A 17819-nucleotide genomic window follows, 5' to 3' on the forward strand; every position below is an offset into this window, starting at 1 on the left:
CACGAGCTGAGCTAACTAGCAAGATGTACCAACCAATCTCTACCCCGTGACATCCCATACCGCCACGGAGCTACCCTCGCGAGCCTCGAGACTGCTCTGCCGGACTCGGCTGCATGAAGCAGGTGCACGTCTGCACTAGATCCAAGCTCTTGACCATAGAGCTCTCACAAGGACTCGCGAGACTCTCTGAACAATTGACTAATCTTGGCCACCCTTTTATAGGCTCTTTGCCGATCATCAGGCGTCCACACTTGAGCGCTCGCTCGTCCATACTTGAGTGCCTGCCCGTCAGTCTATCCCTAGCCCAGCTCGCTAGTCAGCCTGCCTAGCTCCAAGCTTCCCCAAGCCTCGAAGCTAGTCTTGTGTGCGTGTATCACATGGTAGATACACTCTATGTACATGTATGAATGAAAACTCAAATGGACATTCATGCATGTGAAAACCCTTGCATTGTGGCATTGATCCAGTACAGCTCAAACTCAAAAGACTCTACAAAAGACGAAGAGCACATGATCTACACCCGCAACAACCAACCTTACCTAAATACTTCATGATGTTCCTCTTCACCCAATTTCCATCTTCTCTCGTGGTGTCACCATCGAATTCATGTGGGGATGGGCTTTGGATTGTTGGGTGTTGGACTCACACACTCACAAACACAAACCTGCACATTAGGATTAGGTGCAGGGTAGAATAGCTCACACACGGAAATGAGAGAGAGAGAGAGAGAGAGAGAGAGAGAGAGAGAGCCAAAAGTGTGGTATCCACAAAATGCAAGTCAACCCTTGCATGTGTGCCACATCCATATAATATAGAAGTACAAAATATATTATGTGTCCTTTCACACTTGATGTCCAAGGGGAAAAACCACATGGGAAAAAGTGCCCTTGGTTAAGCCCTGTTCACACATAGCACTACCATAAGTGAACATATGCCTACAAATCCCCCCTGTAGTGGAAGTGTGAACCTGTACAAGGTAGCAGATCACTCTCTATATGAGAGTAAGCCCAAAGCTTTGCGGAAAGCTTCAAACTTTTCTCGAGGTAAAGCCTTTGTGAATAGATCTGCAACATTATCCTGTGTAGGACAATAAGATAAACTGATCTCCCTTGCATGTAGCCTCTCTCTGACATAGTGATAATGAATCTCTATGTGCTTGGTACGTGCATGAAATACTGGATTTCGTGCCACGGCCATAGCACTCTGGCTATCTGTGAGAATGGTGGTGGGTGTCTGCTGACACTCATGAAGATCAGCCAATAGTCTCCTCAACCATACAATCTACTGTAGCTATAAAGACTGCCCTGTACTCAGCCTTGAAGGGGACCGGGGCGGAGCACGCACATAGGAGAGAGAGAGAGAGAGAGAGAGAGAGAGAGAGAGAGAGACACGATATGGTGGGGAGAGTACCAAAGTAGTCCGGTAGTGGTACTCCTCCCCTTATTCACTATATGTAATGAATAAGTGTATACACATGTGGGCGCCCGGACACACGGGAGACAGCCCGGACGGCACAGGGGCCTTTAACCCCAACAACCTCCCACTTAAAGGCCAATGTGCCTTCAAGTGAGAACCCACTACCTACTAGCCTACAACTAGTATGTACAAGATGGACGAGATACGACGGATCTCATCCCACACCTACGGGCTCACTGTGTCGTAGTGCATCCGGCTCTCCGAGCAGACCAATGCGCGGTGGAAGCCATGCAGAGATATCACCCATCTCTGCATCCTGTCTGCGAGAGCTCATGCACTCATGCAGGTATGTAGCAATGACCTGCATCTCTCCCCCATGCTGAATGTCCGTGGAGTCGGCCACCGCACGGCTCACAACTCCCACTGCAAATGCGCCCACGGCAAATGCAAGCTCGGGTCTCGACATGAGTATCTCATACATGAGATTCCCGAACGCTGATGCTACTCTAGCTATCTCGCATAGCCTCACCATGTCAGCCATAGCTGACACATCAGGACTGGACTCTGCCACATATGAATGTGCTAGCTCCGGGGTACTGGCCAATGTCCCCGTATCCACGTGTCCTGGAACCATGTCAGAAGCATCGTTATGCTCTGACTGTAGCATCTCGTCTGACATCAGCATGTCAAGAAATGACTGCACTACCGAAGCATCATCGGCATCTAAACCAGTCATCTCCGCCATCACACATGATGACTCGCCCTGTGCATCCATAGAGGACAGATGCTCCACATGTCCATCAATAGACATCTCATGCACTAGCTCCTGTGTCACATCTCGTGACTGCTGCCCCTGTAGTGCATCTCTAGAGCAAGCACTACTCTCAACATGTCCCATGCTGGACAAACCATGCACCTCAGGCTCTGTATGCTCGACCACTATCTGAGCATCACCATGCAACTCATCTGCAAAAGAAATGTGTCTAGAGTCGCGCTGTCTGCATGAAAGGAGTATCACTGAGACCAGACCATCTCGCATCTGAGTGACATGCAAAGGGTATACTAGGTGACTCCTCGCACCTCTCGCTATGACTAGCGAGCCACACTGCATCCGAAACGAATGCTCATCGAGTAAAACTTTGCATCCTTGGTCACTCAACTGTGAGACTGAGATGAGACTTTGTATGAGTCCCGGCACATAACGTACATGACGAAGCGTATACGATGCACCACTAGGCAAAGACATGCATACATCTCCAGCACCCTCAATGTCATACACTGAGCCATCTGCCAGCTGCACACAACCAAGTCTCCCACTAGAAAAACTACTAAACCAGTCACGCTGCGGAGTGACATGAAAAGTAGCATGTGTATCTAGTAACCATCGTGGAGATAATGTGCAATCGATAGGCTCAAAATACGATGAAGGAACACTAGTGAGAAAGGTGACCTGACCGTCACACTGATACTCAACTGCTGAGTCAATCTCACTGTCAACTGTTGTCAATGCCAAACTAGCATCACGACTCCGTCGTCTCTGCTGCCTCATACGCCTGAAGCAACTACGTCTAATATGCCCCATATGACCACAATGCCAACATCTCTGCTGTCGACGTGATCTAGATCTCTGTCTCTCATGAGTATGAGACCTGCCTCTCACATGAGGCGTCTCAACCACAGCCATCCCTGTACCTGTAGCATCTGTACCATCTAAACGGGCAACAGCATGGTGGGCAATCTCCGAAGCCATGACTGTCCACAAACAAGATAGACAAACTGCTGGAGTACAATATACTCTCCTACCCAAGAGTAGTGTGGCTGTCAATGTCTCCCACCTGAACCAAACGCGTCCAAATGTATAGAGACAACTGTAAGATGCTCTCAACTAGCGTGTGCTAGCTCAACCGAGCATCCAATGCACATGCACACGGATTTTGCAAAAAATCCGGCAAAGTCTCCCCTGTATCTAGGAGAAACCCCCAACTTGTCTACACGACGAACTAGATGCAAATGTGCATCCAACAATGCCAATATGGCTCCAACAAAGCTCACACACTTTGTTTACATGTACAGATGTCACACTTTGTTTACATGCAAGAGGCGGTCATGCATCCAACAATGCATACATGGCATCCAATAAATGCCCACGCTGTAACTGAGCTCAAGCACGAGCTAACCGTGTCACAAACTTGCCTTAACTGCATGCAAAAGTGCATCAACAACTACCTGTCATGTTATCCAAAGGACACATAAAGCGCATCCATATGGGCATCCAAAACTAGGCATCCAAATGTGGATATCAACAAGAGAATCGCACACCTCTCACAAAGGCATCCACACAAACGGGCATCCAAAATGGGCATCCAAGTGTGGGTAATGATAGGAGGATCACACACCTCTCAAACTGTCACCCACACCATCGGGCATCCAAATGGTACTGTCCGAGAGAACTCTCGACCGGAATCACTGGAGCAATCGCGCATACAAGGCACCAACAACCGCTCACCCTCGATCTATACGAGAAGCATAAATGGGCATGCAACAACAAAGCACATGGCATTCACATACAAGGCATCCAATGATGCATACGAGGCAACCGTGCATAGCATCCAAGCGAGGGCATAAACGAGGATCAAATTCCTCTCACAAGCAGCACCACATGTAAGTATACATGTAACAATCTCTGTGTCGAACCTGAGCTAAACCAAGCTCACAAGCTGCTGAGAAGCTGTGTCTTGCAAGAGGTCAAAACACTCTCTAATCCGAGAGCAAACTGCTGCCAAAACACTCTCACCAGAGAGCAAACATGTGCAGAATCCTCAACGCACAACCAAATCCGGCAGCAAGGTGGACTCTGCGAATTTCCTTAGCAGCTGCGAACTGCCTCTTGTATGAGCTGCTCACGGTTTTGCTCCTGGCTGCCCATGCACACTATCCACTTGTCTCAAATCTGCACCTGCGAACATTGGGGCACTGCGAGCACTGCGGACACTGCTTGCACGCCCCACAATGTTGACCCGAGCCCACGGCTCTGCCTTGCACACTGTGGTTGCCATACCAATATGCAACCTATCAATGCCTGACTCCCTGCAAAATGTGCAAACACTGCACCAAAAGCACACAAAGTGCTTACAGTTGTTCTCCCAAGCTTTATCTCCCACTGCGGAAGCAAGAATGCAACTTTTCTCCCACTTTATGTGATGAAATCACCAAAATCTGGTTGCTGCAGATTTAGGACAGCACCTTAAATGTGCTCTGTTCCCCTTTCAAAGTACTGTACAGCAGTACTAAGTGCTCACCTGTGATGTACCAAACCTGTACCGGCAAGTACAGCAGCTGAAATTGAACCTTTTCCCACTCAAATCAGTGTACAGCCATGCCAAAACTTGCACAAAGCTATGCCAAATCTGTACCAGCAGGTACAGTAGCAATAAATGCTCTCCTGGCTGTCCAAATGAGTGAAAATCAGACTTTTACAGTCCTGAACACTGCATACAACAGTCCGGAACAGAAATTGGGCAAAAGCCCCTTGACTGCAAGCTGATTTCTGAGGATTTAAGGCATAAAAGTCTTGCCTGCTGCTTTGCCAAGCTTAACAAGCATAAAATCTTGAAAAGCCCCTTGATTTAAGATCAATTGCTGATCATACATGGTACATTGACGCACATGAAGGCATCCAGAGTCTTTGCGATGCTTCCCCCTGGCCACATATACAGAGAGAACAAGGGAGAGAGAGAGAGACACGATATGGTGGGGAGAGTACCAAAGTAGTCCGGTAGTGGTACTGTGAGCACTCCCCTTATTCACTATATGTAATGAATAAGTGTATACACATGTGGGTGCCCGGACACACGGGAGACCGCCCGGACGGCACAGGGGCCTTTAACCCCAACAAGCCTCACAAGTAGATGTAGCAACAGTGGGTTGCTTCTTACTCAACCAAGATATGCATGAACTGCTAAGAAAAAAACAATTCCCACTGGTGGATTGCCTGGTATCATAATCACCAGCCCAATCTGAATCACTGTATGCATAAAGCTGCAAGCTGCCCCCCTGGGATAGAACAAACCAAGATCCAAGGTACCCTTAAGATAACGAAAGATGCGTTTGACTGCTTGCCAATGCTTTGTGCCTGGGCTGTGCATGAATTTGCTCAACAAAGACATCCCAAAAGATATGTCTGGTCTCGTGTTACACAAGTAAATGAGGCATCCCACTGCCTGCTGTAAATGCCGGCCTCAAAAGGCTCTCCAATATCATGCATAGTAAGCCATACACCTGGTTCTACCGGAGTAGAAATGGGCTTACATTCATCCATGTGAAACCTTTTTAGCAAACTTTTTATGTACTTAGTTTGCTGCATAACAATGCTATCATCTGTATGCATAAACTCTATGCCGAGATAGTAGTGTAAAGGCCCCAAATCTGACATATCAAATTCAGCTTTCAAATCAGCTTTGAAATCTGAAATTTGTGCTTTTGCTTGTACCTATAATGAACATGTCATCTACATACAAGATGACTATGAGAATATCGGCATCGGTTTTCTTCACATACAATGTGCTTTCAGCTAGACTATTCTCATAACCTTAGCTGGTTAGATAAGCATGTGTCTTATCATACCAAGCTCTTGGAGCTTGCTTTAACCCATACGATGCTTTGTGCAACCTGCATACTTTATGTTCCTCACCAGGAACTACAAAACCAATGGACTGATTTACATATACTTCCTCCTGTAAATCCCCATTTAAGAATGCAGTTTTGATGTCCAATTGATGCACTTTCCATCCTTTATGGGCAGCCAATGCAATCACTGATCTTATTGTGGTCATTCTCGAAGTAGGAGCAAAAGTCTCTTCATAATCTATTCCCTTTTTCTGGAAGTAGCCTTTAGCCACAAGTCTTGCTTTGTACCTGTCAATAGTACCATCAGACTTTCTTTTGAGTTTGTACCCCACTTTGTTCCAATTACATGTTTGCCTTTAGGCAATAACACAAGATCCCATGTATTGTTCTTCATTATAGAAGAAATCTCAGCTTGCATAGCTTGCAACCAATGCTCATTCTCATGTGCTTCTTCATAAGAAGAAGGCTCTTCTGAATCAAAGAGACCACCCATTGCGAATGCAGACTCCCCACGATGTACATTCAAAGCATGGCTGGAACTAGCCCTTGTTCTGCCTGTGAGTGGAGCTCCAAGTTTGCTTTCTTGCAAAGTTTTCAGCAACCATCTTGGCACTGACTTGGCTGTGTCTATGGCTGTTTGCTCTTCCCTGACAAGATCTTCCACTTCTTCCACAGAAGGGGGCTGAATGGCTGGCTGTTCCACATGTTCTACATGTGGATTTTCTTGTGTAGGGGCTGGCTGATCTGAATCCCCCCTAATTGCAATGGGTAAAAGTCCATCAAACATGTCCTGTATGCCTGTATCATTGCTTTTATACAAGCTGTACATGGGCTGTTCTGAATTTTCAGCAAATACCACATCTCTAGTGACAAAAATCCTTCGTGTAATTGGATTATAAAGACGGTATCCTTTGCTCTCATTGCTGTAGCCCACAAAAATGCATTTAATTGCTTTGTCATCTAGCTTTATTCGGAGTTGTTCTGGCTTTTGTTGGACACCTGTTAACACATGAGTTGCACACATTATAGCTTCCATCCAAAATTTGTGAGGCAACTTTTGTGCTTTCACCATGCATCTTGCCATCTCCATGAGAGATCTTTTTTTCTTTCAGCTACACCATTCTGCTGCGGTGTATAAGGCACAGTACATTGGTGTTTGATGCCCTTTTGAAGCATATAATCATTGAATGCATTTGACATGTATTCTACACCTCTATCTGAGCGGAGTGTTTGGACTTTACATTCACACATATTTTAGCCATTGCTACAAAGCGTCAAAAGCATGTAAACACATTTGCTTTCGCTTTCAAAGGGTAAGCAGGAAATTAGCATTTCAGATATTTTTTTTTTAAAAAAATTATTTTATTAAGGTCCACAACATTTCCAAAATCTCAAGGGGTCTATTTTCATAAAGCCCTTGTTCACATGCTTTTTAAGAAGCATGTACTTTGCAATACACTCACATGAGTTCTCTGCCCGGCTTTGGCCAAAAAGGCTGTGTAATTTTTTATTTTGTTTCACCCAAAAATGATGATGGACAAATCCTCCACAAGCATGCGTGCTCAAAACGGAAAAAATTTTGTAATCATCTATGGTATGAGGGTTGCCTGCCCAAGCTCACCGAGAAGCTCAAAATGGTGGTTGTGATGTGTGCAAGAGCGATGCACGTGTGAGGTGCATGCGCATGGGTTGGTTCCCACCCGAACTTTCATGTTCAAATCGGACTCAGTGGTTCCGCTGTGAGCGAGTCGGCTCAAAATGGACTAGGTGTCTAAGATGGTAGACACGCACACACATGTTTGATTGAACACTCCAATGTATCATTAAGGGGGAGTGTTGAGAGGTAGCGATTGCGTTTGTGCAATGCTACATTGATATGGATGATGGATGATGGGTGAGTTGTGGAACACCTCGATTAAGAGGGGGTGTTGAAAGATGTAATCGCGGTGATGTGTATAAGTGTGAAAGCACCCTAGAGGTGCAAGATATTGTGGTGAGATAGGAATGCCACATGTAATATTGTATGGTGTGTGAGTGTTGACCAAAAGAGTGGAAAAGGGAGTGCCACATGGATGATGATGTGTAAAGTGGGATAAGGCTAGAGAGCCTATATCATTATATGGTTCATTGTGATATGCAATACAAGGTAGTAGTGTTGAGTGTGCAATCTCTCTCTCTCTAGTTATGGAGTTCTTAGTGTGGTTTAATCCACCTTAATCATGTTGCTTAATCTATGTTTATTACCATGATCAATCCCATTTCTAGAATCTTAACATGGATGCCCAAAAGATCAAGAATGTACAAGCTTTGGGAATGGGGGATTATCCAGTACAAAGGACCAAGTGTTCGTAACATACTCCAGGCACTCGTTTCTTGGACACAGAAATGGGTTTTGGAGCTCAAGTGTCAAGTGGAAAGTATGTATGGTGAACTCTTGAGGATTTGGGGGAGATCAAGCAATGAAACAGGTTTCTACATGGTGCTTACATGTATTTCTCATGTGGTGGAACACAAAGAGATCATCTCCTAAATTTTAGGGAAAGTTGTTATTTTTGGCAATCTCCGATGGATTTTCTATTCGCGTAGTACCTTTGGAATTCGACAGAGATCGAGTATTGCCAAAGCGCCATTGTGAAATTAGCTATCATCGGGGATATTTTTAGAGCTAAAGATTGTGGAATTTTTGGCCTTTGGATTTGGGACATGTGGTAGATAAGAGGATAAAAGTGAGACAAGCGTCCCCACACTTGTCAATCTCTACACATGGCATTGTAGCATTTTCTTGCTTATTTGAACAAGAGAGAGTTATCTCTTGGGCGAGTTTGAGCTTCAAGCATGTTTTTGGAGGCTGAAAACTCTGATTTTTCTCCATTTCTCTTCATTTCTAAGCCCACCATAGCCATATCCAGCTTGGGGAAGATGATTTTCACTACTCTACACCATCTTGCACACCCCGGATGGCTGTTTTTCAGCAAAACAGTCCTAAAGCTTGCTGAAATTTCTGGTTTTATGCAATGTACAGGCTGTTATACTGGTTTATGCGCTCATGGATGAGCCACATGGACTGGTTTACAGGTTTTGGCACTCATGGATGCAACATACAGGCTGTTATACAGGTTTATGGGCTCATGAATGAGCCACATGGTCTGGTTTACAGGTTTATGAGTTCATTGATTAGCCACATGGGCTGGTTTACACGTTTATGTGCTCGTGGAAGAGCCATATGGGCTGTCATACAAGCTTATGCGCGTATGGAAGAGCCATGTGAGCTGTTATATGTTTGTGCGCCTATGGAAGGACATGTTGGATAGCCATATTGGATGAAGGACAAGTTTATGATTGTATATGGATAATCCGGCATCTCCCATGGGGAGAGTAAGGCCCTCAAAGCTTGTACATGTTATATTTCTCCTTGGATAATGAAATACTCCAAGGGGGGGTCGGCCCATTCCGGCCTCTATGTGGTGTCAGTTGTGCAACTTTTATTTTTAGCTTTGTGGATTGTTTAATGGCTGTGATAAAATGCCGAAATGTTTAATTGTACTCATGGTCAAAGCAATGCAGACCCACTCCCGCACTTCCTGTGCGAGTTACACATGGTCCCCTTTTGGCCTAAGAGGGGAGGGGGTGTGTGTGACCACCAGCCCAAAAGGGCACTAGTAGATTATCTAAAAAAAACCCTTTTTCTTTTGCTAGTCTGTTTGCGCTGGCTGACTACGACTTCAAGCATTATATAAACATAACTTCATCAAATCATCTACAACCATCGCATATGATGAATGTCACCAACTCAACATCAACCAATCATACCCACACCAGCCAGCGTAGCATACTGTCAAAATGGGCAATGGAAATGAGACAAAGTATTGAGAGCAGAAAGTACAGAAATGAAAGAGAGGAGAAGGTTGTATAAACTCTACAATATACACCTGAATCCGATACAAAACTGGTCGAGAATCCACTCCCGAGTATCCCCAATGGTGAGACCAACCACCTCCCTGCTCGAAGAAGATGAAGCTCCGGTGTCCATAATCTCCAAGTGCACAAAATCTAGAGTTGTCACGGTTGCAGCTGAGGAATCAGCACCCTTCTCGGTGCTCTGCTGAGGGCATTTTCTCCAATAGTGACTCTTATGGCCACAATGGTTACAGGTCCGCTTGGCCTTCAAGGCATCACGATCCGAGTCGGGCTCCTGCTCAAAAGACTTCGCCTGTGAAGACTTCCCTTTGCCCTTGTTGTTGTTGCGGCCTTTCGACCGCTGGCCAGTCAAAGCCTCAGAATCTCCATCCTGTGAAGGGTTCAGAAACCGCTCTTCTAGGTCCAATACCATCGGCATAAGCTCCTCCCATGTAATGGTGTTGAGCTTCCCACTGGTGATCAAAGAAGAATAGAAAGCTGAGTAGAGGGGATTGATGAGACAGCAAAGTGATGGCCATGTCCTAAGGATATCTCCTTCCCAGCCTGAAGAACCTCCTCCTGAAGAGTCTGGAGTTTGTTGATGTGATCTGCTGATGGAGGGCTGAATGCACAAGCGTTGATGCTCCTCTAGCTGTAGGATGACATGCTTCTCCAAAACGCATAGGGCTGAAGTGAATGCACAAGCGTTGATGCTCCTCTAGCCGTAGGATGACATGCTTCTCCAAAACGCATAGGGCTGAAGTGAATGCAAGGCTGAAGACTGATGCGCCTGAATGCTGATTGCTGAATATGATTGAATGAGTGAATGATTATGCAAGGACTCTATTTATATGGACACAAGGAGCCAGTCGGCTGGCTACTGAGCTAGCCGACTGCTCATGTCCAACATAAATGCATAAATGATGTGAAAAATGATGAAAATGATGGAAAAAATACCAAAAAAATCTTAGTAAATATCTTGATAAATACTGGATGATATCTGGGGTTTCTGCAATGGTCTAGATCCTATGCATGAACGATGTGCAATATGCAGGATGCTTTCTAATGCAAACCCTAAGGTTTCTACTAGCTGCATATGCATGAATGCGTCTCTTTAAGTGGGTTAAGGGACTTAGCCTGACTGACTGACTTGCTATGGCTGAGAATGACCTACGTAGCTCGTGCCTTACTTATCCTGGACTGAGGATTACAATGGGATCATGGCATACAACAAATATCATCCTAAATGGAACTAATATTGTTACAATGTTGCACTGATGATGATAAGCCAGTTTTTCACCATGCACTACAGTGCAAAGTGCATGTGACATTCCCTCCTGCTTAGCTTGGCGGCAAGTTCATGGCTTCCAAGTAGTCCACCAACAACTGGGGATACTCTTGAAAGAACTCCTTGTCTAGCCATACAGCTTCGTTAATTTCGTATAGAACTGACGTATCCGTCGACCGAAACCATGCTTCCAATGATGAAGAAGGATCTGCTTGGGCTCGCTGACTTCTGCTTCATCTACCACGTCTGGCTGTTGTTCATCTGAAACATCAAACACTTCTAGTCCAACATATGGTTTTAGCCAAGAAACATGGAAAACATCATGCATTGTCTAATTGGTAGGCAATTTTAACTTCATGGAGACATCACTTTAACTTTTTGACTATTGGGAAAGGTCCAAAACTACGGAATGAAAGCTTGGGACTACGTTTGTCCACTTGTTTCAATCTTTGTTTCATGACACGCAAATAGACCCAATCCCCTTCCTTGAAGTGGACATCTTGTCTAGATTTATTCGCCTGTCTGCTATATGCTTCTTGTGCTTTGGTCAAGCGGTCCTTGACTTACTCAATGATCTCGAAACATGCTTCCATGGTTTTATTAGCCTCTAGAGATGGAGACACCAATCTCATCAAAAGAGAAGAGAAACGGCGACCAAAGGCTGCTTCATATAGAGTCCGTCCGACACTGGATGAATGAGTGTCGTTCAAGATAGCTTGGACCAATGGAAGATAATGTTCCCATTTGGACTGCTGGTCACGACAATATGACTTGAGAACATCAAAGGCCAACTAGTTATATATTTATGTTTGGCCGTCTGTCTACGAATGGAATGTACTAGACAACTGCAACTTAGTTCCAAAGTTTTCAAATAATGCCCTCCACAAATGCGAGGTAAACTTAGCTCGGACAAAATAAACTCTACTCAGGATCTCTGACAAGATCACTGCTCTCCTCCAAAAAACTGTAAACTCCTGTCACAGAAGAAAGTCTCCACAGATACAAAACAGCTCCCGAAACTGATCCTCAAGTGAAGTAGCTGGAGATAGGCCCCCTTTGAGTGTAGAAAACTCCTGTGGGAAGCAAAACGCAACCAAAACACTGCTATCCAACAAAAATAGCACTCCACCACCAACAGAAGGCAATGAACATGTAGAAACCGGGAAACCGTGTAGGCCAGGAACAAAACACAAGTACAGATGCTCCAAAATCAGCAAAACGCTGACTGAAATCTGAAATTCAAAATCCTCCTCAAGTACCAAACTGCCTCCAAAGCCACAATCCAAACAAGAAACCCCCTCTGCAAGTGATCTGTGTCCACTGGAGAAGAAAACGCAGCCAAACAAGGGGCTACAAACCTGAAAATTCAGGTCAGCCAGTGTCCATACCTCCTATGAGGAAAAACGCTGAAGAGAAGGTACCATTGGGTCCAACATATGAAGCCCAAGTGAAGATAGAGCTACAAGTAAGATTGGTTCAGAAAAACGCAGCAACCATGCCTGCAAATCTGAAAATGCAGAGGTATAAGGGGCTGCACAACGGGCCGAATATGGAAACGCTGAAGCCTCAGATCAAGAACTACTGCAGAGAACAATCAGGGGGTGAGAGAGATGGCACAAGATAACCAAAAAGGATATGCAAAAGGAGAGTGCTCCAAGATCAGGGCTGGAAAGCAAGCCCAAACAGGCCAAAAAACGCAGCTTGTTTGGGACAGCTATGTTGCTGTCCAGTCCTGAAAAAAAACGCCTAAGAACCCCTGGAAAGTGCCACCAAGGAGGACAGGTATGCTGTCCAGAAAAACACCCTTGTCAAGCTGCCAAGAAGCTGCAAATTGACGCCCTGAAGAGAGGATACTACAGCCCACTGGATGGGGATCAATCAGCCCTTGAAGAAACGCAAGCTTAACACATGAACACAAAAAACGCAGATCTGTCCATGGGCGGAAAAACGCAGATATGAAGAGGTAGAGGAGGGAGCATCCAACGCTGAAAATCACCGGCGCTTTGATACCATGATAGAATGTGCAGCGGAAGAAGGGAAAGTGGAAACACAGGAGAGAGAGTGAGAGAGAGAGATGGAGAGGAAACACAGGTGAGAACCTGCTCTCAATATCATCATCCAAAGGAATACATGTCCCGAGCAAGAGGGGAGAACCTCGTAAGTGAGGAGCTGCAGCTAGACAAGCTAGGCAAGCAACGAATATGTGAGGGAGGCATGCCGGCTATATATACTACTACATGTAGGTAGCCGACTGGAGCAAAAAACCTCCACGACTGGGAAAAATACCCAAGACAATAAATGGGGAATAAATATGGGTAAAATATGAGTGAGGGGTGACCAACCCCTCTGACTAACATGGTCAGCCCTAGAGGCTAAAATAGGACACCAAATAGGAAGCCAGCAAGTAGGGGATGATATCTAACAGTTTTTGGAATGTCAACTTCAAAAATGCGGACCTGATGGTAACCACTCTTGAGGTCGATCTTAGTGAAAAATTTAGCACCGTCTAAAAGCTCCAAAATGTACTCAATCCTTGCCATAGGAAACTTATTCTTAATGGTGAGTTTATTTAATGCCCTGTAATCTACACAAAGGCGTGCAGACTTGTCCTTCTTTTGGACAAATAGGATGGATGCAACAAATGGTGAGGAAGAAGGCCAAATGAATCCGGATCGGAGGAGCTCAGATAACTGTTTTTCTAACTCACCCTCTTAAAGTCTTGGAAAGACGATAGGGAAACCTGCTAGGAGGATCCGATCCAAGGATCAAATCAATGTGATGGTCCTCAGGGCGAGAGGGTGGGAGACTGGGCGGGAGATCGTCCCTAAGCATAATGTCTTGATGTCTGGATAGGAGGTCTGCTAACTGAGGGACTGAAGATGAGATGGATGCTACCAATAAGGTAGATGTTGTTTGAGCACGAACATAAAATAGTGCTCCTTCTGCTCCCTTGCGGATAGCTCGTTGGGCCTAGAGATGCAAAATCAATGGGATACCAAGAATGCTTCTATCTCCACAAATCATGACAGGCTCAAGAAAACCTTTACAGATAGTAAAAGTGTCCTACCCCCAACCGAGAATAGGCTCATACTGACGGAACCACTGAATTCCTAAGATCATGTCACACCCCAACAGAGGCGAGACAATGAAATCTCGTTGGAATGAGGCCTTCTGAACATCAAAGGCAAATTGTTGTGCCTTCTGAGAAATGTGGGTGCGGAGACCAAGTGTGAACCTGTCCACATCCAGATGATATGGGACTAATGTGCAGCTCATTTTGTTAGCCAACTGGGGAGAGATGGCATCTTTAGAACTGCCCATATCGAATAGGACTACAAACTGTTGACCCTTGGCAGAGCCATAAGCTCGGATGAGGTTTTTTTGTGCAGCATCGCTCGCACCCTCCTGCTTTTAGCATCAAATACCACGGATGGCATAGGATGCATAGAAGGTAAAAGTTGAACCGCATTGGTAGTAGTAGGCGGGGCTTGAGGAGCTGGGGAGGCTGTGGCAATTGTGGCAGAAGGGGCTTTAGCGGCTTGTTCCGCTTGCCATTTGTGGCAATCCTTCCTACCATGCCCTATGATGTGATAGAAAAAACATATGTTTTCTGACTGATACTTCTTTTGTTCCTCTGGAGGAAGATAACCTCCGGTAATGCCTGCTTTAGTCTTTTCATCGGGGGTTTTCTTAGGCTTAGATTCTTTATCTTTCTTACCCCCTAAACTGGAGCTATTACTGCCGTCCTTCTTAGCATCTTTAGAAGATGCATTACCTTTCCCTGGCTGTGCAGTGGATTGCTACTGCTGGGGTTTGGTACTGGGCTAAGATGATTGCTTGTGCTTGCCTCCGTTCATCTTCATTTCTTCATCCTGAGCGAGAGTCAAAGCCCAGTCATATGTACTGGGTTCAAAGTTACGAACTGTGAACCGAATGTTAGGATCCAATCCACGAATGAATTGTTCCATCTTGGCCTGCGCAGATAGCCCTAACTGCTGTGCTAAAGTAATAACCTTGCCGGAAAATTGAAGCACTGGGGATCCGTTCTATCTGAGTCCATAAAACTCATCTACCAGACCGGTCATGTACTAGGGCAGGAGGAATCTGGTCTTCAGGTCATGGACAAATGTATCCCAGCTAAAAGCTGTGACACCTGTGGTCTGGTCTGTATAAAGATTAGACCAATGCTACCACCAAGTGATTGCCTCACTAGTGAGATGAGGAGCCGCTACGTGGACTCTATCCTGAGGATCTGTGATCCTAGCTAATGGAAAATGAGCAGTAAATTGATGAATAAATTGATTAACTGCTAAATGATCACAATTATGTAACACGCAACGGAAGTATTCGTATTGGAGGATCCTGTCACACAAATGCTCACACCGTCTTCTGTATCCTGAGTTTTGCAAGTATAGCAATCCACTTTAATAGTGACGCGAGCCTTCGTTACCGACTGGGCCTCTTGCTTCGACTTCATCTTTGCTCCTTCGTCGGTCTACTACTTAAGAGTCACCTCACATCAGAGAGCCTCTTGTACTGGATTTCATTCACCATTATATATACACTCATTCATCCATTTCATGTTGTGTTGATTTGCTTTGATCTCTCGCACATTTGGTCCTTTGTTTTGCCCTCACAAAACTCTGTGCACACTTGGTTGCTCATTGGACGCCCGGACAATGTTATAATGATCTGGCACAATAGCTCTTACAACCACATGAATATGGCCACGTACTCAACCTTTGAGCTAGCCAATGGGTAGAAACAAGTCCACGTCACACTCAAGAGAGGGTCCATGTGATATTGGGAAATTGTTGGATATTCAAAATTCAATAGCAGGTTATGCAATGAAAAGTGGTGCAAATGTGCTAGAAAGTTGCCGGATAAGTGTCTTCACCATAGTACATGATTGCACTAAGAGATTAAGGCCTAAGAATAAGCCGGAGGGGCACTTTTATCCTCAAAAAATATTCAACACCTATGAATAGCCCACTTCTTCTCTTATTCCTCATCTCGCCAATTCTTGCCGACGACCAGCACCACGTCAACAACATCCACCTCCCGCTCAGCCCTGACTGTGCCTCCTACATCAACACTACCTGCAAGTCCACATCAGAAATCAATTTTGGAGCTTTTCTTAAATGAGGCAAAAATCATCTAATCGAAGGTATTATTTAGGGCTTTTGCACAAATCATCTCTCTACATCAAAATTAGAGTTTTTGCAACCTGAAAAAGTTGGGGGTTTCTCTCAAATACGGAGAAATTCATCAACTGGAGATCCAACATCCACAAGTTTTGGGGGCTTTCCAAAAATAGGCATCTGCATCAAATTGGAGCCTCTTCATCATAAAACTTTGGGGTTTTTTCAAAATTTGGAAAAAATCATCGAATTCAACTAAATCTACAAGCATCGAACGCCATGGATATGATCAGAAGATGTAGCGAGAGGTTCTCCGGAGCCAACTTCCCTACATGGCAAACCGAGATCAAATTGTTGCTAATGTGAGATGGTGTCAAGGGCACAGAAGAAAAGCCAAAAGAAGAAGACAGATCCCCAACAACGCGAGCCTAGCAAGACGAGAACAACAAGGGCCTCGCACACATTGGCTTGGGGCTCACTAAAAATCTTATCCATCATCTCGACCTAGATAAGATAGCAAGGTATGGGATGAACTTGAGAATCTTTTTAGAAATAAGATTAATAATTCAAAGATTTTTTCTCAAGCAAAAATTCTTCAACATGAGAGTGAAAGAATTTCAAACTTTGCAAGAGCATCTAAGCAACCTAGGTTCAGTTCTTCAACAACGCGTTGCCCTAAAAGCGCAAGTGGACGAAGACGACTTAAAGGCAGTTCTTCTATCCAAGATAGAAGAAATCCCTAAGTATGCAAAGACACTTCCCATGCTCAGAGTGACCTGGGAAATGACATACAACGAGATGATAGCTATCCTCATAGATGATGAGGATCAACATCTAAAGGAGCAAGCTAATGGAGAAGTAGCAGATAAAGCCTATATCTCCAAGATGAAAGGCAAAGGTAAACCAAGCAAGACCAAAAAGTGTACTTATTACAAAAAGCTTGAACACTCTAAAGATGGGTGCTTCAAAAGAATGGCAAGAAACAAGCTAAAAAACATGCAAATTTGGTGGGCAGAAGAAGAAGAAGGTGATGAAGATGTAGCAGAGACATCCATGGTACTAGAGAAATCCCTCATGGTGATGGCAAATCTTTCTCTTGGTGAGGAAGATTACGATTCAGCTTTCTAGGTACTTTTTCATTTTGCATGAGTCCAGTTCTCTGCCCGAGTAGTCCCCTAAAATATGATTGTTGTAAGCCATGTTTCTATAAAAGCCTCAGTTTTTTCACTTATCTCTACTTAGAGCTAGTGGGGGTTGTCTTTGGGTAGACTGATGTAGGCACAGTCATGTGTCATCAAGCTCTTCTATCAGGGCTGACGGGAGGGTTTTAAGTGTTGGCACACTATGTTCTTTTGTATCATGTATTGCAGTTTAGTGCACAAATCACCATGCTATTGAAGGTCTCTCAAACAACACCTCTTGGGATTTGGAGTCTCATGTGTGTATTTGTG

General features: G+C 44.8%; 2 protein-coding genes across 3 annotated transcripts in view; both read right to left on the reverse strand.

The window, feature by feature from the left end:
* Window positions 1-17819, reverse strand: part of LOC147613131 (lon protease homolog 1, mitochondrial-like) — a 95047-nt gene that overhangs the window by 69540 nt on the left and 7688 nt on the right. The gene's annotated exons all lie outside the window — the stretch shown is intronic.
* On the reverse strand, window positions 1631-3303 carry LOC147613132 (uncharacterized). Its single transcript, XM_086782107.1, has one exon. The coding sequence runs from the start codon at window positions 3164-3166 to the stop codon at window positions 1631-1633; it is 1536 nt and encodes a 511-aa protein (XP_086638233.1). The 5' UTR covers window positions 3167-3303.

This window comes from Cibotium barometz, chromosome 44 (assembly GCF_041138505.1).
Source record: "Cibotium barometz isolate CiBa-2024 chromosome 44, ASM4113850v1, whole genome shotgun sequence".
NCBI lineage: Eukaryota > Viridiplantae > Streptophyta > Polypodiopsida > Cyatheales > Cibotiaceae > Cibotium > Cibotium barometz.